The sequence below is a fragment of the Tyto alba genome, unplaced genomic scaffold (genome assembly GCF_018691265.1).
Source record: "Tyto alba isolate M040663 unplaced genomic scaffold, T.alba_DEE_v4.0 Super-Scaffold_20000042, whole genome shotgun sequence".
NCBI classification, from domain to species: Eukaryota; Metazoa; Chordata; class Aves; order Strigiformes; family Tytonidae; genus Tyto; species Tyto alba.
This window is the reverse complement of record NW_024881293.1, coordinates 9,927,446-9,947,864: the sequence shown is the minus strand read 5'-3', so window position 1 is coordinate 9,947,864 and position 20,419 is coordinate 9,927,446. Positions and strand designations below refer to the sequence as shown.

The 20,419-nt window shown below is 58.5% G+C and overlaps 1 protein-coding gene across 14 annotated transcripts; it reads left to right on the top strand.

Annotated features, from left to right (window-relative positions):
* Positions 1-336: 336 nt before the first annotated feature.
* On the top strand, positions 337-19,439 carry POLRMT (RNA polymerase mitochondrial). Of its 14 annotated transcripts, none has more exons than XM_042794356.1 (22): positions 337-429; positions 1,123-1,218; positions 1,867-2,198; positions 2,271-3,227; positions 3,594-3,724; positions 6,442-6,628; positions 7,129-7,278; positions 7,443-7,610; positions 7,949-8,119; positions 8,848-9,087; positions 9,336-10,115; positions 10,660-10,782; positions 12,768-12,890; positions 13,852-14,031; positions 14,757-14,843; positions 15,140-15,253; positions 15,921-15,970; positions 16,233-16,331; positions 16,647-16,719; positions 17,198-17,280; positions 17,868-17,938; positions 18,771-19,439. In XM_042794356.1, the coding sequence occupies exons 1-22, from the start codon at positions 372-374 to the stop codon at positions 18,818-18,820; spliced, it is 4,323 nt and encodes a 1,440-aa protein (XP_042650290.1). In that variant the 5' UTR covers positions 337-371; the 3' UTR covers positions 18,821-19,439. The 14 variants fall into 14 exon arrangements, with proteins under 14 accessions (XP_042650290.1, XP_042650287.1, XP_042650295.1 ...); XM_042794353.1 differs by having other exon boundaries at positions 2,247-3,227; XM_042794361.1 differs by having other exon boundaries at positions 1,867-2,216; positions 2,577-3,227.
* The last annotated feature ends 980 nt before the right edge of the window (positions 19,440-20,419 follow it).

Sequence of the window (20,419 nt, the reverse complement as noted above, 5' to 3'; positions counted from 1 at the left end):
GCTCGTCGGCGCTCGCGGGGCGCCCCGTTGGGGCGGGGAGCGCACGCTGCAGTCCCCCGCAGCAGGTGGCGGGCGGATAGGGGGGCGCAGGGCAGCCGTGTCCCCGGGGCTGGTGCCCGTCTGCGGCCCGAGACGCGCCGGGGCGGGGGGCAGCGCCGGGACCCCCCGCGACCCCCCGCGTTACGCTCCCGTCCCGTCCCGTCGGGGCGTCCGTGACCGCCAGGGGGCGCACGGTGCGGCCGCGCTGCACCATGGGGGTTGTAGTCCGGAGGTGGGGTGGGGGCGGTGTCGCTCCCGCTCCCGGCGTGCACCGCGCGGCGCCTGCGCAGTGGGTGCGCGCGGCGCGGCATGGCGGCGTAGCGGCGGGGCATATGGCGCTGCCGCGGATGCAGGCCGCTCTGCTGGGCCCGGCCCGGCTGCGGGGCGCCGGTGAGGGGCCGGGTCTGAGGGAGCGGGGCGCGGGGGTTCCCCGGGGCCCTGCCCCTCACACCCCCCACCCCTCGGGCCGTGGGGTTCCTGTGCCCCTGAGCCCCAGGACAGAGCTGGGGGGCGGTGGGGGTCTCTGTGTCCCGAGCTCCTCTGGGGGCTGTGAGGGTCTTTGTGTCGTGAGCCCCCCGCCACCAGGGATAGAGAGGGGGGGTTGTGGGTGTCATGGGGCGTTGTGCTGTGAGGGTAGAAGGGGGGCGTCACTGGGGACCTGTCCCGGCTGTGGGAGAGTCTGCCTGCTCGGGGGGTTGCAGGGGTCCTGTCACCCCGTGCGACAGCCCTGGGCTTTGTGGCTGGGGCAGTGTTCCCTGCACGGGGTTGGTGCAGGGGGTGTCGCTGCCCCTGCTGCTTGCTGGCACAGAGCTGCCCCCTAGCCCTGTGCTGGCACCGCTGCTGGGCTTGTTGGGGCCTACGAGCTGACCTGAGAAAGGCTGCTCGCCCTCTCCCCCCGCTCGCCCTCTCCCCCCGCTCGCCCTCTCCCCCCGCTCGCCCTCTCCCCCCGCTCGCCCTCTCCCCCCGCTCGCCCTCTCCCCCCGCTCGCCCTCTCCCCGCTGCCCAGCCAGGCCATGGGGCAGTGAGCGGTGCAAGCAGCGAAGCCTCCTCTGACCTCCCGGTCTTTGTGTCTTCCTGCTGCAGGGATCCCATGGAGCGTTCTCAGGAACTACTCCTCCGCCAGCACCAAGGAGAAGGCGAGCAGAAATGCCATCAGTGAGAGGACAGAGCTGCTGGAAGGTGCGTCAGGGAGGGGAGAGCTGCAGGGGTTTCCCTTGTTCAGTGTGCTGGAAGGTTTTCTAGGAGTTTTCCTGTTATGTGTAGCCATAAAGAAGATACTTGGGCCTGGAAATACTTGTAGCCTGGGCAAGGATGTGGGGCTTCCCATGGCCTCCCTGAGCATGTTCTGTCCTGTCTTAAGGACTTGGAGGCCCATCTTAGCCACAGGGAGCATAGAGTTGCTGTAAAATACAGGGTGGTCCCAAAGGACAGTAGGAGAGCCCCTCAGAGTGTGCAAGAGCCCAGCAGACTGACCTGGAATGTGCTCTAGCTGTGGGCTCACTGCCTGGGTGAGCTGAGGGCATGAAGTCCCTGTAGAGAAGCCCGGTGAATTGACCAGGCAGCAGGTTAGACAAGTGTGAGCTGGTGCTTTTTCCCTTGCAGTGATGTTGGGTTCCCTGGGGTGCTGGGGTGGGTCACAGCGCATGAGTGGATCCCAGCAAGACAGCAGTCAAAGCAGCTGGTTGCTGGGAGGAGGGCTGGCCAAGGAGGGAACACGTCCCGCTGTGGACCCCCTTTTCCTGAGCATGTTCCTGAGGCCATGGCAGGACACAACCTTCTGCCACTCCTTGCACCCCTTCACCTCTCCCCGGCTGTGTTTCCCGGCAGTGCTGAAAGCTCGAGTGAAGCAGCTCCAAGCCAGTAATGTCCCGGAGGTGACGATCAACAAAGTGGAGCTGGCCCCGCTGGTGAATGACAAGTACCAGGATCCGCTGCAGAAAGCGGTGGCTCCCAGCCCTGCGGAGGAGCAGCCCACACCCAGGGGAAGCGATGAGAGCCCGGCCAGGCCCAGCAGCTGGGTCAAGAAGATGAAGAAGGAGGCATACCTCCAGCAGCTGAAGGTGGAACAGAAGTTACCCAGTACTGCCTTCATGTTGGCTCTGGAGGTCAAGGTGAAGGCCAAGAGGAAGGGCAAGTCAAAGGCCAAGAGGAAGGGCGAGGCGAAGGCCAAACCGGAGGGCGAGGTGAAGGCCAAACCAGAGGGCAAGGTGAAGGCCAAACCGGAGGGCGAGGTGAAGGCCAAACCGGAGGGCGAGGCGAAGGCCAAACCGGAGGGCGAGGCGAAGGCCAAGCCGGAGGGCGAGGCGAAGGCCAAACCGGAGGGCAAGGTGAAGGCCAAACCGGAGGGCGAGGTGAAGGCCAAACCGGAGGGCGAGGCGAAGGCCAAACCGGAGGGCGAGGCGAAGGCCAAACCGGAGGGCGAGGCGAAGGCCAAGCCGGAGGGCGAGGTGAAGGCCAAACCGGAGGGCAAGGTGAAGGCCAAACCGGAGGGCGAGGTGAAGGCCAAACCGGAGGGCAAGGTGAAAGCCAAGAGGAAGGGCGAGGCGAAGGCCAAACCGGAGGGCAAGGTGAAGGCCAAACCGGAGGGCGAGGCGAAGGCCAAACCGGAGGGCGAGGCGAAGGCCAAACCGGAGGGCGAGGCGAAGGCCAAACCAGAGGGCGAGGTGAAGGCCAAACCGGAGGGCAAGGTGAAGGCCAAGAGGAAGGGCGAGGCGAAGGCCAAACCGGAGGGCGAGGCGAAGGCCAAACCGGAGGGCGAGGCGAAGGCCAAACCGGAGGGCGAGGCGAAGGCCAAACCGGAGGGTGAGGTGAAGGCCAAACCGGAGGGTGAGGTGAAGGTCAAAGCTAAAGCCAAGAAGAGCCTGAAGAGTCCAAAGGCTGAAGTGGCTGTAGCCTGTAGCCAGAGCCACGCTGGCTCCCGCAGTGTCTATTCCCACATCAAGCCCAGGATGGCAGCAGTGAAGGGAGGTGCAAAGGTGCAGAGGCCTTGGAAGGTGCTGGAGGGCAAGGACAGCAGCCAGCACAAGATCCTGCAGCAGACTATTCAGTCCAACCTCGAATGCTTCCTGTTCTTGCAGCAGCCGGAGGAGGCTGAGAGGTTCCTTCTCTTGTACCACAGCTCCCCTGCGAAGAGAAAGTTTTTGAATGTCAATGCATACAACATCGTGATGCATAGCTGGGCAAGAAAGGTACCGAGCTGCGGGCTGCTGTCCTGGTCTGGCTGTCAGATTTTCTGGCTGACCAAGGGGGAGAGAGGGGCTGGCTCAGGAGAAAGAGCTTCATGCTTGTAGACACAGTGGCCACAGTTTTATCTGTGTTTGTCACATCTGCCTTCAGCAAGTGTTCAGGGAGGTCTTGGCTTCTGCTGAGAGGGCCAGAGCTGATATGAGGCCACTGAATCAGGCCACTGATCCCTCTGAGGTGGCTTTGAGGGGAGGAAGGGGATGGGGCAGGATAGACATGGCTAAATTTCCACAAGAGCAAAGGGACATGGGATCTGTGATTTGGGGCTGCTGGTGTCTGTGTCCACAGCCCCCTTCCCTTCTCATCCACAGGGCAGCTTGCAGCACATCTACCAGCTGTTTTCCATGCTGGAGGCCGCCGGCCTCCGGCCCAGCCTGGACTCCTACGCAGCACTGCTGGAGTGCATGGGCCGGAACCAGGTGTCCCCCAAAGCCATCCGGAGGTAACGCACTTCGCCTGCTGCAGGGTGCCCCTGAGCAGCATCTCCACAGCCTGCCGCTTCGCTGCACTGGGAGAACTGGGAGTTTGCTCGGGGGAGGAGATGCACTGGTTGGGGGTCAGGAAGACCTGCCTCTGCTGAGTGCACATCCAGATGCTCCGACCCACTTCTCGTGGCCAGATTTAGGGGCAAGCCGAGCTCCCACAGTTGGGCCCTCCTTGCCACCCCCAGCTGCTGGGGAGTTTGTCTGAGATCTTGAAGGGAAAGGAGATGTAGGAGGTGAGAACAACCTTGCTTATGGCCAGACCTGTGTCTGCTCCCCCCCAGAGCTCACAGAGCAGCTCTCTTCAGTCAGGTATTCCTCGCTTGCTCCCATTCTGGACATCTCTCTCCCACTGGCCCTTTCATTGCTGCCCAGTAGGAATGGCTCATCCATTGTTTTTTCTAGCACCTCCACGAATTTGCCCTTCCTGGTAGGCTCAGCCAAACAGCTGTTTTTTGCAGGGTGCCGACTCTCTGGAGGAGCGTGATCAGTAGATTCACGTGGATTTTATGGAGTGTAATGGGCAGAATAGGTGTCAGACCCAAAGCAAGGAGCTGAAGGAGCCCTGTGAGATCCCAGCAGGCTGAGTCTAGGGGCAGTGCTTGGGTCTGGTAGCGCAGCCAGCTGCTTTGCCAGAGGGTGGAGAAAGCTTTCTGGTGATTGCTAATGCTGCACAGGCACCCTTAGATGGTGCAGGGATTTATCACTGGCTTCGTGTGTCCCTTGGCTGGCTAACAAGTTCTAGATGCCTCTGAGTGAATGTCTTCCAGTCAGCTGATTTAGAGGTGACTGGCATTGACTTTCCTGCCTGCGTGCGTGGGTGTTGCATCAATACAGCAGTGCACCTGTAGGGCTGTCTATAGGCAGATGTTTGTAGCACACCTGCACGGATGTGTCAACCCCAAGCCTTGCCAGGGTGTGTGTGTGTTTCCCCACAACTGTTTCTCTTTGCTGGTGCTGTGTGTGTGGGTATGAGCTCTCAATTCCCTTCCTCTCCCAAACGTGCTCTCCCGGTTGGACACGGCAGCAGCATGGCCTGGAGTGCTGAGTGTGAGATTAGGGCTGCTTCTCACTCTGCTCCCAGACTGCAGGGTCACTTGCAGGGTGGAAGGTGGGAGATGCTTGTTTTAACTGGGCTGCTGGGGGTAGTTTTCAGGGAGGGTGGCTCTGCAGAGATGTAGAGCTGTTCACCACTGAAGCTACTGCCTGCTCCCAAATGTGCAGCTGGGGCGTACGCAGTAGCAGGACTCACAGCATGTTGCAACTCTGGCTCAGGGCACTGTTTGTCACCTCTTGGGCTGTTAATGCTTTCCCAAAGCTGCCAGGGGCTCCCTCCTGCCCATTTTGCTTTCTGTGGCTGCTTGGGGTCTGGGCTGGGGCCTGGCTGATGCTGCTGTCACCCAGGTCTGCCTGTCCTCTCTCCAGTGTCACCCGGCGCAGGCCAGGCCAGTCGGCAGGTGGGGCTCTGGGCCCTGCTGCACCCCAGATCCCGGCTCCAGCCTGGCAGAGCCAGGAGGATGCAGTCCCACAGCATCCGTTGTACAGCTGGGGAGTGGAAGATCTTGGTGTGTGGGGCGGATTCTGGTTCCCAGCAGTGATGGGAGCTGCAGGGAAGAGATCTTCCTCGCAGGCACTGTGGCCGCTCCTGGTGCTCAGGCTGTGCCTGCTGCAGCCCTGTGAGCTGTGCTCCTGTGTCCTGGTCCCCCGACTCGGTGCATGAACTGCAGTCCCCTGCCCCTTTGCCCAAGCTGTGACCAGCCCCTGGGTTCCCTTCTGCTGCCTCAGCCAGAGGGGAGAGCAGGGTTATGTGGGGGTGAAGGAACCTGCCTGTTCTTGCTCAGTCTCACAGTGGCAGCAGAGCTCAGTCTCCCCACCCGTGTGTGAAGGTGAAAGCCGCCTGCTCAGCAGAGGTGCGGGCTGGAGGGGTGGATAACTGATCGCTGTAACCTGAGGCGGGTGACCTTGTCGGGATGGGCTGTGCTCTGGAGGCAGCTCCCACCTCCCGAGAGCTGTCTCCTGGCTGTGTGCAGAGGTCAGGGAGAGATCCTGCAGACAGTGTCCTGCTGCCTGGCTGCCCCGCAGTCATGTTCCGGGTGGACTGAGGCATCTGCTTTCTGTGGGTTTCCCGGTTATGCCCGTTTCTACACCATTCTTCCCGCATCTGGGGCTGGGCAGACAGCACAGTCAGGCACAAGTTGCTGCAAGGGTTTCAGCAGTCACTACGTGGAATGTGCTTTGAGACACATGTCGGAGAAAGGAAGAGGCATCTCAGGCCAGGTGCATGGAGCACATCCCGCTCCCCAGCACTGTCAAAGTCTTTCCAGCAAGTGCGAGAGGTTGCACCCTCCTGCAGCTGCCCTGGCATGAAGGGTGGTAGCCCCCAAGCCCTGCTCTGGGAGAGGGTTTTGTTTTTGTGCCTGCCAGGGTTTTGGGAGGGGTGGCTCTTTGTCCTGGTGGTGTGTCTCACGTGGGTCTGGGTGATGCTGTTGAGGGGACAAGTGAGGAAGCTTGTACAGTCAAGGCTCTTGGATCTTCAAAAGGGGTCACCCCCATCTGTCTTCTCCATGCTTAGTCTTCTGTTTAAAACTTTGTTCCATGTCTCATTATGTGCTAACTTCTGTCCAACACACACAGTCCCTTGTGGAAGATAAAGCCTGTCTTATCTGCCCGTCCTCAGGTGTGTGAAGCAGCTGAAGAACGATGGCTTCCATGTGGATGACCTCTTCCAGAAGTGCCTGTTTGAGGAAGATGAGAAAGAGAAGGTGCTGAGGGCCATCAGAACTGTCCAGCCCAAATACAAGCTGCCTCCTCCACCCAGACCCAAGATCTGCAAGTCTTCTTTGCTCCGGGACTTCTACTCCAAAGTAAGCCATAGAGCTCAGGGATGTATCTGCAGCTCAGAGAGGTGGTAGAGCTGGCCAGATGGTGTTCACAGTTGTCCTCGGGTCCAGCTCAGGACTGTAATATGGGAAGAACTTTTTACCCTGATCTCTTCTCAATGGTCCATGCAAATCATCAGGCAACTCCTTGTTCTGAGGAAGTGAATAGTCTTACCAACAGCCTTACATAGGAACAGAGAAGACAAGGGCTGGCGGGGGGGCTGGAGATGGTCTTCATATGCTGAGGGGAGTGCTTTGGGGGGATGCTTGACCATGATAGAGGAACAGGGCAGCCTCTGGAGAGGACTGCTACTCCAGATTCCCTGGGTTTTCTGACCAGAGACCTCAGACCTCCGGACTCGGAGGCTCCAGAAAGGTGCCTTCATCAGGACTCGTACCACATGCCTCTTGCAGGGAAGCTGGGAGAATGAGCATGTCTTCTCTTCCTCTGACATTTGGCGCTTCATATCTCACTCTTATTGCAGAAGACGACGGTGTCATACCCCAACCTGGACTTCTCCGTGCAGGAGTTGCAGGAGCGCTTTCAGCAGCAGCTGGAGATGGAGCTGGACAACACCGTAACCATTCAGTCAGTGGAGTCAACCAAACCTCTGACCCCACAAGCCATTAAAGCGGTAAAGCTGAGGGAGTCTGGGGGCTGCACATCTGGAGGGAAGTGGGGCAGTTCAGCCCTTGGGACCTGTGTGAGAGATGCAGGAGTCAGTGGCCTAAAGAGAGGGGCAGCTCCCTGGTGACATGCTCACCACCGCATTACTGCTTTGATTCTATTTCTGTGCAGCGCAAACTGCTGGCCACCCTTCGTTCCAAGTGGCATAACTCCATCCTCAGAGCCCTGCAGAAGTCGAAGCACAACATGTCCAAGCCCAGGACAGCATCAGCGTACAACACTCTCTACCCCTACCTGTGTGTGCTGCCAGACAAGGAGTATGTGGGCATCATGCTGCAGGTAGGACCCTGCCCTTGCGGAGCCACAGGAATGGGGCTGCCTGAACAGGCAGAGGGCTGCCACAGAGCACCAATGTCCCTCTTGGGCCAGCAGAATCAGAACATGAGCCTCAAAGTTTGCCCAGGTTATTAGGTGCAGGCTCTGATCCCTGTGCTGAGCCGCCAGAGAAGCCCTTGCTCTCTCCTGGCCATGTTTCCTTCCTCATCATCTGCTCAGCATCACAGGAATCAGTATCTTTCTATGCTCCCCACACAGGGGCTTTAACTCCCACTTTGTGTCTCTGCTCTGTCTTTCCGTTTCTCCCTCCTTAAGACCCTCTCTGCCTTCCCCTTTCTCAGATCCTCAACACCATCTCTCCACACGGAGAATTCCTCTCTGTCTTGGCCAGAGAGCTGGGCTCTAAAGTGTACAACAAGTACATCATCCAGAGGAAGCTGCGCAGCCGCCAGCTGGAGAAGGTGCAAGAGATCTATAAGGACTACGTTCACCTTCTGGCAAATGACAGCCAGGTGGGTATGCCTGGAGGGGAGAGGGCCCGCAGGTTGCATGGGTGGAGATGGGGCAAGGCAATTTGTTCACCTCCTTGCAAGGTCCAGGTTCTGGGCACCTGCTGCTGCAGAGGCCACGAGAACCAGTAAAGCCCCATCTAGCACTCAGCAGGCCCCCTGCCCTATGGCAGCAGTCAGGTCGGTTCTAGCATAGCAATGGGTATTTCTGAGCTGAAAGGTTTTAAACCAGCAGAGTTGATCCCTTGGAGCCAGGCATCCTATGCAGGAGAGCTCTGGGGCTTGATGGGGGTGCGCTTTGCAGGGCAGGATGGGAGGGGAGAAAGTGGCTAAGGCCACCGATCTGGACAGATCAAGGGCTGGATGAGCAGCTCGTTCCCAGAGCTGCGTGCACATGGCGTGGTGGGGAGGCAGATCTGCAGTCTGAGAGGGGGAGGGTCAGGATGCTCTGGGGACAGGGTGTCAGCACAGGGATGTGGCAAGAGAAAGGGCTTTGCAGTGCCACTGTCCTGGCCTGCAGCAGAAACAGGTTCTCGCTGTTGGGCTTGTCCCAGCCATGTCAGCAGTTCTTCCCCAAATACCCCTGTCAGGGGGGACTTCACAGGGATGCAGAGACAGGAGGGTCCTTCTCAGAGCCACATTCCAGCTACACAGGTCCCATCCAGCAAACCCCCTGGGAGCATCATGGCTGGCCCCTCCAGCTGACCTGCTTTTCTCCTTCCACCTCGCAGCCTGACAAGTACTTGCCACGGGAATATTGGGAGAAGCTGGTGGCCAAAGCAGGCTTTGGGCCTTCCCTGAACTTGAAGGACGGCAGCTGGCCATGCGTACTCATCATGCGCCTGGGCATGCACTTGCTGGAAATCCTGGTGCAGACTGTCAAGGTGCCCAGGAACACCTTCAACACTCGCCTGGAGCCCAGGCTTATCCCCGTCCTCTACCACATCTACTCCTACCGCAGCACCTGGCAGGTGAGCCTCATCCTGGGGCCTCGAACTATGCAGGTCACCTCTTCATTGGAACTAGGTCTTTGCAAGGCCCTTTTCCCTCCCTGCTGCCTTTCCTGCTCAGGGACACTTTGAGGAGCCTCTGGTTCTGTGCGGACAGTGTCCGTCCTTAGCATGGTCGTTGTGTAGAGGCTGACTGACCCCCATGCTCTTCTAGATTCTAGCCCTAATCTTCTACTGCTGACCTTCACCTCTCCAATTCTCCTCTCCAGGTTGGGCTGATAAAGCCCCATCCCATCTTCTCCCACATTATGTCAGACGCTGCAGAGACCATGCTGACCTTTAACTCCTCCGCCATACCTATGCTGTGCCCCCCGGTGCCCTGGACCTCCCCCCATTTCGGTGCCTTTCTCCTGAGTGACACCAAGTTTATGCGCATTGTGGATGGGGCCATCCAGCACCAGCTGCTCCTGGACCAGTGTCCTCCAGTGAACCTCCACCCTGTGCTGGATGCCCTGAACCAGCTGGGCAACTGTGCCTGGAAGATTAACCAGCCAGTGCTGGATATCATCATCTCCATCTTCAATGACAAAGGCAATGAGAAGTTGGACATCCCACCGCCCATCTCTGAGGCCCCCAGGCCTCCTGCTGCTCCCAGCAATTCCTCTGCCTCCAGCAAGGCCCATAAGCACGAATTGTTGCTGTGCAAGAAGAAGACAGCTGAAATGCACAGCTTGCGCATGGATGCACTCTATAAGCTCTCCATTGCCAACTATGTCAGAGACAAGGTATTCTGGTTTCCTCACAACATGGACTTCCGAGGCAGGACGTACCCTTGCCCACCTTATTTCAACCACCTTGGTAACGATGTCACCCGGGCCATCCTGCTTTTCGCAGAAGGAAGGCCACTGGGACCCAAGGGCCTTGACTGGCTGAAGATCCACCTCATTAACCTCACGGGGCTGAAGAAGAAGAACTCCTTGCAGGAGCGGCTGGAGTTCGCCAATGAAATCATGGAGGAGATCCTGGACTCAGCTGACCACCCGCTCACAGTACGTGGGGAATGACTGGCAGGGCTCTACGGGCTCCTGGGGTGGAGTGGTGGGGACCCCACACTGCAGGGGATAGCATGGGCTCCAGGAGCCTGCAGCTGGCCCCAGGCGGGTTGGGAGGTTCCCCTTCAGTGACCAAGCTGAAAAGCAGGGAAGTTCCTCTGTGTTGGAGTCCAAATAAGGATTGTCCAAATATGCTAAGGAAAAAAGGATCAGTGTCTTTCATTTCAGAGGAGACTTAACCATTCCTCTTATTTACCATAGCTTCTAGAAAGTAAAAGGAAACGGACATCAGATCGATTTTGAAACAAAAACATTTTGAAAGAGAACATTTTGAGAGCAAAAAGGAAACCAAAGCATTGCAGAGTTTTTTAAATAGCACATTTCTATCTGAAAACACAATGAAATATTAGGGAAGTGGAGGCATTGTGAGGGGAGGTGCCTTGCCTGGGATATCCCGGAAGTACAGGGGGCTCCTGCCTTTGTTTGGGGGTGTCACGAGAGCACTGCTTGCTCCTACCAGCCTGTGCTTTCCTGTTCCCAGGGCAGGAAGTGGTGGATGAACACTGATGAGCCCTGGCAAGCCTTGGCGTGCTGTATGGAAATTGCCAAAGCCTCGAGGTCCCCGGATCCAGCAGCCTACATCTCTCACTTCCCAGTTCACCAGGTGGGAGCCCAACAGATCTGCATGGCCTGTGGGGCTGAGCTGGGGGAGGAAAACGGGCAGGGAAGGAAGCTCAGGGCAGGGCAGAAGCATCCAGGTCTCCAACGCTGCATTTACTACACTGTGTGGTCAGGCTTTCTGCAGAATGGGAGTGCAGGCTGTGGGCATCTTGGCTTGAGAACGTTGGTAATTTGCTGCTGCATGAAGCCATTAATGAGCCAGTACAGTCAAGTGCTGCTTTGCTTCCTTTGACTGGAGCAGAGCCTGTTTGGGAGACCACTGTCAGCTGCCTGCAGGGTGAGAGCTGGGCCGCTCTTACCTTCCTCAGCTGTGGGGACAGGACTGGAAGTCAGCCCAGCCCTGGGTGGGTGGGATGTGGCGTGGTGCGTGGCAGCACCTGCCTGTCTAAAGTGCTCAGGGCTGTGCTGAGGCTTTAGGGGCCTTTACTCCGCTCCTGTTCCAAGGCTGAAGCCAAGCAGTTCTGCAGGAGCCAAAGATGGGAGGTCTGGATCTCTGAAGAACAGCTGTTCTGTCCCCCGCATTCAGTGCCGTGGCTGTCACCATGTGGCCTGTCCCTGCTTGGTCCCAGACATGCCCACGCTCTGAGCAGGGCAGTGCTGTGGCTTGGGTGCTGCTCAGCTCTCTGAAGACATCTGTCCTTCCTGGTCAGAGAGGAGCCAGGCAGCTCCCAACAGCCAGCACTCAGCCCTTTCTCCCTGCCGCCTCCCAGCAGGTCTGCAGCTCTCTGCAGCCACTGCCCAGCCAGCTATCTGTCTGCACCGATAAATCCCCTTGCTGCATGGGAGACAATGATTAATTGTTTTCCTGGTGAGAGGGGTTTGCTCATTTATCTCCTTAGAAGATCAGATGGCCATAATGAAGTGTGAGGGGGAGAATGGGGGTGTATTCTGCCAGTAGCAATGGTCTGGAATATGTATGAGACAGTCTAAACTGATACTGTTATGACAACAAAAGATCAAGGGAGCAGTGGGGGTGTGTGGAGGGTGCTGTTAATGAAATTCAAGCAAGGACTTCTTCTGGAGGGCACCTGAGTCTGTCTCCACCTGAGTCATCAGTGCTTGGTTAACAGAGGCAGCTCTTGTGCTGCGGCAGGGCTGCCGGAGCCCTGTCAGTTCCCAGCTCTGCAACTTGCTGCACTGCGGGGCGCGGGGAGGAGGGGGAGAGGGGAGCGGGGTTCATCCTGGCCGCAGCTCCAGGCTCCCTTTGGCCAGGCCAAGCCCAAGCAGAGGAGGAGCAGGGATGGTCCAAAGCTGCACATCACCCGTGAGAAGTGTTTCTGCAGGTGCTGTTTGGGGAACAGCAGGACCTTCTCACGCCATCGTTCAGGTCCTGCCTCACCCAGGCTGATCGTGGTCCTAGGAGGGCTGTCAGGGGTGCTGCTGTGACAGATCAGGCGGCCTGCCTCTGTAAGCCCAGCTTTGGGAAAGGCTGGGTCGGAGCTGGTTTCTGTCAGAGGAGGTTTTCATCAGCCACAGAGCAGAGGCAGCACAGCTAGCTGGAGCCTCGGAGTCAGCTGTGGCTTGCTGAGCGATCCTCGGCTTGGCCTGCCGCTTCCTGCCTCTGATCCTGCTCTTGGGTTTTCTGAGGTTGTTTTGACTGCTGGCTCTTGGGGCTCCTTTTAGCATCCCAGACAGATTTTCTGTTTTTCAGTGTTTCCACAGAGCTCTGCTGCCTTTGAAAATTCATGGAGGGGGCAGTGTGATGTGAAGTTTTCTTTTTTTAAACCTCACAGGCAGCAGTAGTTAGTGATGAGACCCAGACAGGAAAACTAGCCAGAAGGAAAAGGAAAATTGGTGTGGCTTTGGCCACTGCTGGGAGATCAAGTGCAAACCTGTCTGAAGGGGGGGTGGGGAATGGCAATAACCTTCCGAACTAGGTGTATTTGTGCTGTTGGGCAGGGGTGGAAGAGCAGGCCTCCATCCACACACTAACGCCTTGTTTCCACCCTGCTCTCTTCCCACACACAGGACGGCTCTTGCAATGGTCTGCAGCACTATGCAGCTCTTGGCCGGGACCTTATTGGCGCCATGTCCGTCAACCTGATGCCCTGCAATGTCCCCCAGGATGTCTACAGTGTGGTGGCCCAGCAGGTAAGGCACACTGGGGACACAGGGAGGCATACTCTTGGACCTGCCTCCCCCCCTTGCCAGTGTGTCACACAGGGTCACTCCAGCTCCTAAGGAGAAAGGTCAAGGGAAGACCAGCGTGCAGAGGGCTAGGAAAGCGTGAGCTGGTCAGAGGCAGAGTCTCTCCTTCCCCAAATGGGAACCACTGCAGCAGCTGCAGTGGGGATCTGACGGGAGATCTGTCCTCATAGTGGTAGCTATGAGAAATCCACTGCGATTTCTACTGTCCTCGCTTCTGCTGAATGAAGTCAGGGAGAAGTAGGGTATAGAGGTGGAAGAGAGCAGAGAGTATTCCTCATCTTTTGGTCACAGCTGGCTGGCCTGCAGGTTGTGGGATTTTCTTGGTTTGAGCTGGGTAGGAAGGAGCAGGGAGAGATTCAGCCCTTGGCACTGCTGCTAAGTGTTCAGTTTTCCTGGCAAGATGTGATGTGAAATGAGCCTGCTGGGAAGTGTGCTGAGATCTACCAGACTCATTCAACTGGCATCGAATCCCTGGCTCTCCCTTCTAGAACTCAGCACGTTTTATCCAGGCAGCACCGCTCCACAGGGCGGGAGGAACACACAGAGGGTGCATGGTTTCCTCAGAATTGTCATTGGGGGTGGCAGAAGCAGGAGAACCTGAGTCCTGAGCCACGGTCCGAGCACCATTTCCTTGTGTTGTCCGGCACCACCCGCCTGCCAAGTGACACTGCTCTGCTGAGGCAGCAGTGGAAAGCTCGGGTCCCCATGGGCATGGTTATCTGTGAGGCCCACGTGCCTCTTGACTCTTTCAGCAGATGATCTCTGTTAACCAGGGCCGGTGAAGGTGGGCTGGGAGTTCAAGCCAGGCAGCGCACAGCTGGGAGGGTCTCGTGCTCCCCCTGACTCTCCCAGCCGTGGAAGGGGCTCACGTGGGGCTGACCTCCCGAGGCGCTCTCCTCCGCAGGTGGAGGAGTTTCGGAAGAAGGATGCTGAGCAGGGGGTGAAGATCGCCCAGGTGCTGCAAGGCTTCATCACTCGCAAGGTGGTGAAGCAGACGGTGATGACAGTGGTGTACGGCGTCACACGCTACGGCGGGCGGCTGCAGATGGAGAAGCGTCTCAAGGAGATTGAAGAGTTCCCTGAGGTAGCGTGCCTGCCCTGGCCTCCCCCAGCAGTGTTTTGCTCTGCTCTCAGTCCCTGCACTGCCCTGCCTTCCCCTTTCCCACCAGATCTCAGCTAGCAGAGGGCTGTGCAGGTCTGATCCCCCCCCATGCCTGTGCCAGGCCGGAGAGCTGTCTGCCAGCACTTGGGGAAGGATTCTTCAGGTGGGGCTGCTCCTCATCCTTCCTGGGCCCAGCTTGGTGGCATGACAGCCTCAGCTGGTGTTTCAGATGCAAAATGAGGTTTGTGGCTGTGCTCTTCCCTCGAAGTGGCTCTTGTCTCCAGCAGAGCTGTTGGAGGGTTGATCCTCCTGATGCCTGTTTCTCGTTCTGTGACCCCACTGTGAGACAGGCCTTGCTGAGTGGGTGATTTGCTGTGGCAGGTTGGTGCTGGTAGTGTTTCTGCTGTGTGTTACATTCCTGGGGCAGATGAGGCAGCAAGAGCCTCCTGTTTGTCCAGGGATGTTACATGGAGATCAGCCTGTCCTCAGTCAAGGAGCCGTCTGAAATGCTGATCTCAGCCTCCCTCCGTCACAACCCACAGACAGCTACAACAGCTCAAGACTTAGCACAGTCTGTGATGGAGGCAATTCTGAGGCACCAGAGAGCAGAGAGATCCTCCCTAAGCTTACCCTAGGTCCCATCGCTTTGCTCCGCATCTTTTGCTGCCCTTTTGCCTGACCCCTCGCTCTGCCTCTGCTCTGTGCAGGAATACTTGTGGGAAGCGTCTCACTACCTCGTAAAGCAGGTGTTCAGTGGTATCAAGGAGATGTTCTCAGCAACTCGAGATATCCAGGTAAGGTGCCTGTTGCCTCTTATCTCTGCCTTTTCTTCTTCCCTGGCCCACCCATACACAGACCAGGGGATGCTCCATGGCAAGAGATGGTTTTTCTGGGTCCTGGCCCAGAGAGGATCCTCTTGTCCCAGCCCAGAGGTGTGGGATTGCGTGGTACAGGGCCAGATACCCCTATAAGTGCTGGACTGTCACAGTCAGTGACAGGAGTCAGGGTTGCCTGTGCTGGGAGGCGATGAGGTCTCCCAGCCACCCATACTAACTTCAGCCACTTTCTTCCCTGCTTCCTTCTGCTAAAGACCTGGCTGACGGAGAGTGCCAAGCTCATTGCCCAGTCGGGACGGACAGTGGAGTGGGTCACGCCGCTGGGTCTGCCCATCATGCAGCCCTACTATCGGTCCAAGTCCACTGTGGTAAGTACCTGGTGTGTAGGACTCGTCTGCCCCTCCCTCTGCCATGGTGGGAAGCAAGGAGAGGCCAGCCAGGCTTCGAGGCAGCAAGCTAAAGCCCAGCAGGTCGGCATCACCTGCGGGTGAGCCTGCAGAGCAGGTAGGATCTGTGTGTGCAGGCACATCCTCCAGCCTCGTCGCTCCCTGCAGAGACTGGAGCGTGTGGGTGGGCTGGTGCGGAAGCTCTGCGGCTCCCGTCCCACTCAGGCAGCTGGGGCACGGGCCCATTCCCCGCACTGAGGAGCCTTCCTCGGGGCTCGCGTGATTCAGTCTCACTGCTCTCGCCTCCCACGCGCTGCCGCGCTGACTCACGTCTCCTCAGCCCGTCTCGTCCTCGCAGGCGCTCACCTCCAGAAGCCCTTCTCTTGGCCCTCACAGGGGTGAATCAGCACATCGCTGGGAAGGGGTGCAGGATGCCTGCCAGCATCCTCGGGAGGGGGAGCAGGCAGGGTGTCACTGAGGAGTCACAGCTGCCAGCGTGACTGGGATGCCCTGGAAAGGTCCCTGCCCAGGCCCCTTCTTGCAGTCAGGGATGTTTCCTGCAGAGCAGAGTAGCTCTTGGCACAATCCCCTCTCCAGAAGCACAGGGCAGTGCGGTGTGACAGCTGATCCCCTTCCTCTCTCCCTGCAGCTGAATTGCAGTATGCAGACCTTGAGTGTGAAAACCTCCAACAACAACCAGTAAGTATGAAACCATGGTCTTTACTGAGCCCCTGCTGTCCTCAACCTGTGCTTTGGGGTCAAAGCCTTACCATCAGTGGAACCTGCCAGTGAGCGCAGAGCTCCTGGTATCCCCCCTGAGCTGCAGAAAGCCAGCCAGAGGATCCCTCCAGGGCTGCCCCCATCGACCCCAGCTCTCGGCTGGCACCAGCTCTGTGCTGGCTCTCCCGTCTCTGGCCCTGGGAGTGCCCCAGCTCCTCCCCTCTCCCACTCTGTGCTGCAGGAAGCCTGATACAGTGAAGCAGAAGAATGCCTTCCCACCAAATTTCATCCACTCCCTGGACTCCACGCACATGATGCTCACAGCTCTGCACTGCCTCAGGTAGGGAGCGGGCAGCTGGGGCTCTTCCCTGGCTCCAGGGCTCCTCTCTCACCAGGGCAAGGTTTGGGAAGGGGGGTTTCCCTGGGGGGTGGGTGGGTGTTTGGGGTTCCTGGCAGACCAGGGATGAGAGGAGGCAGCAGGGCAGGGACAGATCGTGGGGTTAGCCATCTCTGAAGATCTGCAGGCAGTGGGCAGGGCGTCCCCCTCCTTACGTGGTCCCTGCTCACGTCCCTGCAATAAGGTCTACGTGGGGTAGGGGACATCGCAGAGCGGGGGGCTCAGCATCATTTCATGGCACCTTCTGCTGCCCCCCAGGCAGGGTCTGACCTTCGTCTCAGTTCACGATTGCTACTGGACTCACGCGCTCACCGTGGACATCATGAACCAGGTAAAAGTGTCCTTACAGGAGCTTGCTGATCTGTCCTCTGGGCACGTGCCAGCCTTTGCCTCCCCTGGGCTTTGCTCCAGAGGCTGATTTATTCACCCGGGCAAGGTAAACCTGGGGCACTTACTGGCAGTTGCAGCTGATTTCCTGGTGCCATAGCCCCATCTCCTCCCACCCTTCAGGGAGTGTCTGTGGGAGAATCTGTGCCCATAAATCAGCGCTGAAGCCAGCGCCTGGCAGAGTCGGTGCCTCTGTCCTGCCCTGGGCTCTGTTCCCTGGAGACTGATAAATGGGGGTTGGCCTCTGCTTCCTTCCTCCCTAGGCTGATTCCCTTCACCTTTGCCTGGCAGCCCCTCTTCCCTACTCTTGCCCACTGCTTTCCCTGCCCCTCACCTCTGGCCTGTCTTGGCTGATGGAGCACTGAGGGGAAGGAGGGGAAAATGCCTGTTAACCTGCAACTCACCATTGCTCCCTGGGTCAGATCTGTCGGCAGCAATTTGTGGCTCTGCACAGCGAGAAGATCCTGCAGGATCTGTCCAAGTTCATGCTGGAGAAGTACTGCAGGTATTCCTTGCCTGTTGGCGAACCCCCACCACGCTCCTTCCTACCCACACCGATTCCCTCTCCAGGGGGTGGTTGTGCCCAGGTGCTCGCAGGTTGTGTCATCTGCCTGGGGGTTCCTCTGGAGGGAAGTTGTGCTTCCTTCTCAACTGATGCCCAAATTGCCTTAGATCTTGGTGTGAGAAACAAGGTGTCTGCATCCTTTTGCTACAGAACTGAAGTAGGATGTGGTGCTGGAATGCCTCAGTGGGCCTGGGGCAGGCCATAATGCCTGTGCCTTGGGCTCCCCGCTGTGAATGAGGCAGTAAGGAGCGGTGAAGACGCGTTGGGTTGGCCCAGTGTGTGGCCCTGTTACCGCCGTAGAGCTGGACAGCACAGACCAGCCCAATCCTGGGCAGGGTCTGTAGATGCCTCAGCACCTGCCTAGGGCTGCTGAGGCAGGGGTTGAGCTCCTGCTCCCGCTGCAGGGTGTGTGATGTCTTTTAGAAAAGCTGAGTCCTGTTGTCAGGGTCTTGCATGGGTTAGAAAGAGGTGGGTGCCCCTTTTTCCGGAGCTCCCATGCTGATTTGCTTTCCTTCTGGTTCATCCAGCCCCGGCAGAGAGACAAGAGCCCTCTGGCAGAAGAAGCTGATGGAGCAGCTGTCAAATGTCCCCAAGACAGGTAGGAGCACAGGACAGGAACCATGAAGCTCAGGAGCAGTTTGGAGGCAAGGGGAGTGGCCCCCGAAATCGCTGAGCTCACGTGGCATCTGAAGTTGGACATAGTGAGGGTGTAGTGAGGGTCTGGCCAGCCATGCTAAAGCTGTCCCGGAAGATCAGGTTTTCCTGCCTGTGCTGGGCTGCAGAGCCTTGGGGCAGTGCTGTAAGATGTTCCCCTGTAGCCTCCCTGAGAGCAGTCCCTGCCTTCCCCGGAGCTGAGCCCCTGGGATTTTCCCCAGGTTGACCCAGCTGATCCCGCTGTTCCTCTCCCATCTGTTTCCAACCAGAGGCATTTGCCTGGAGATGAGTGAGGTGCTCAGCATGGTAATTGCAGGGATCTTGATAATACACATGCAATGGGATTAAGACAATTAGTTTAACTCCTTCTAATCTCTCGGCCCTGCCTCTGCCAGTCCATCTGGCTAACCTTTGTTCTGCCTTTGCAAAGTGGAACAGGCCAGTGCTCTCTTGCTGTTGAGCAGCCGCTGTGGTCAGCCCCAGAGGCAGCACAATCCAGTGGCAGGGACGGTTCGTACCCTGAGGCTGCGTGCTCCTCTCTTCCTTCCCTGCCTTGCTGCTGTTATGCTCTTCTGTCTTGCTCTTCCTACCACTGTTCCTGATAAATTTGGAGGGACATCAGTTCCTGGAAGACCTCTTAAGATCTCTGCTGCCTTGACCCAGCCTGCCTCAGGGGCTGCGCTGAAGCAGGGCTCGGGGCAGCTTTTCTCCCCATTGCCCCATCTCCACCCTGCCCCTACTCTCCTCTGACCTCTCCTCTCCTTCACTTCCCCCAGGCAAATTCAACCTGAAGGAGGTGATAAATTCCACCTATTTCTTCAGCTGAGCCCAAATAGCCAGCGGGGCCCTGGACTATGCCTGGAGTGCTGGTTGCCTCAGAAGCTGCGGTAGGCACTGGCCTGCGAGGCTCCTCTGTCCTGCATCTCCTGGGGAAGGGGTACAGCTGCCAGCCCAGCAAAGAGACCTGCCTAGCACTGAGCTGCTGGGGCAAACTGGGACTGCGCAGGAAGAGCCACGAGGGGCTGGTGGGGGAGGTGGGTGTCTGCACTGTTCGCTGTTGCTGCCTGAGTCCCAGGCCGGGGCAGAGACCATCGAGCCCTGGGGAGGGCTGCATCTCCCTGGTGTGGGGCTGAAGGGGTGATGGCTCCCCTCAGTCCTCACCCTCTGCCTGCCAGTGCTGGGAGCTCCAGAGTGTGCCTGGCTGGAGCCTGGCCTGGGCTGCCATCCCTCTCCAGCAACAGGGCTCAGACCTCCTGGAGGGGCGGGCAGCCAGCTGGGGTGCTGAGCCCTGTCACCGCTCTCCTGGGGCGCAGCCTCGGTGGCCCCTGACTCTCATTTCCAGGGATCGGTTTAACTTCTGCTCACTGGGTCTCAGGCAGGGAAAACCACTAACACGGGGGTGGAGATGTATGATACTGTAAATAAAGTGGTTTTTGAAATACTAACTGGGAACCATGGCCTTCTTGGCATTTTTGCCCCAAGTCTGCAGCCTGCCTGGGCTCTCACCTCATTGTCCTGGGGAGGTGGGACTGGTGTCCCCCCCAACTGCCACTCTTTTGCTGACTGGTTGGGCTTCAGTTGTTCACTGAGGTGTCACCTTCTGGAACTGCTTTTATAGCAAAAACAGACACAACTTTCTGGCAGCACGGTGGGGCCGGTGGAGCCCCTGTGGGAGCAGGGCTCTGGGGGGCTGAGGGCAGCTGCCTGGCCCTGGCGTTTCCAGGCAGGAGGCTCCTGCCTCAGCGAGGCTGTGCCCTTCCAGCCTGCGCTTCGCGTGCCACGACGGCGGCGGCTGGTGGTCAGAGAGCTCGCAGCTGGAGCTGGGTGTTGGGCCCAGCTCTCAGCTGAGCCCTGTGCCCACCTCCAGGCTCCTTCCTTGCTGATGCTGGAGCAGGGATGCAGCGCTGCCAGCAAGAGGAAGGGGTTCTGGGAGGAGGCTCTGCACCGTGTAATTTTTCTGGCAGGGAAGCCGCTCTTCAAAGGCCAAAGCTGCCTCCTGCAGCCCAGCCTGGGGCTGTGCCCTGGGCAAGGGCAGAGGGAGCAGCCGGAGCCGTGGCAGGGAGGGATGGTGGCCAAGAAGCAGAGACGGAGTCGGGCGTAGCTCTGTCGGCTGCTGACGTTTATTGCACAGGATGGGCAGGGGGGAACGGTGGGCGCTTGGAGCCGGGCCCTGTCCCGCCGGCTGTGGGGCGCAGGGCTGGCACGGGGCCCCGCGGTCGCTGCATACATTCAATGTGGAAGGCTCCCGAGCGCTCGGCAGAGGCATACGTGCGCGCACACACACACACACACACACACACGCACACCTGCACGCACACACACGTGGCCGTAGGGGCACACACACGCACATGGGCATACGCAGGGTGGGTGTTCCCCACCCTTTGAGCCGGGGGTGGCCCCGGGCTCCAGCGTTCGTCTCTGTCCT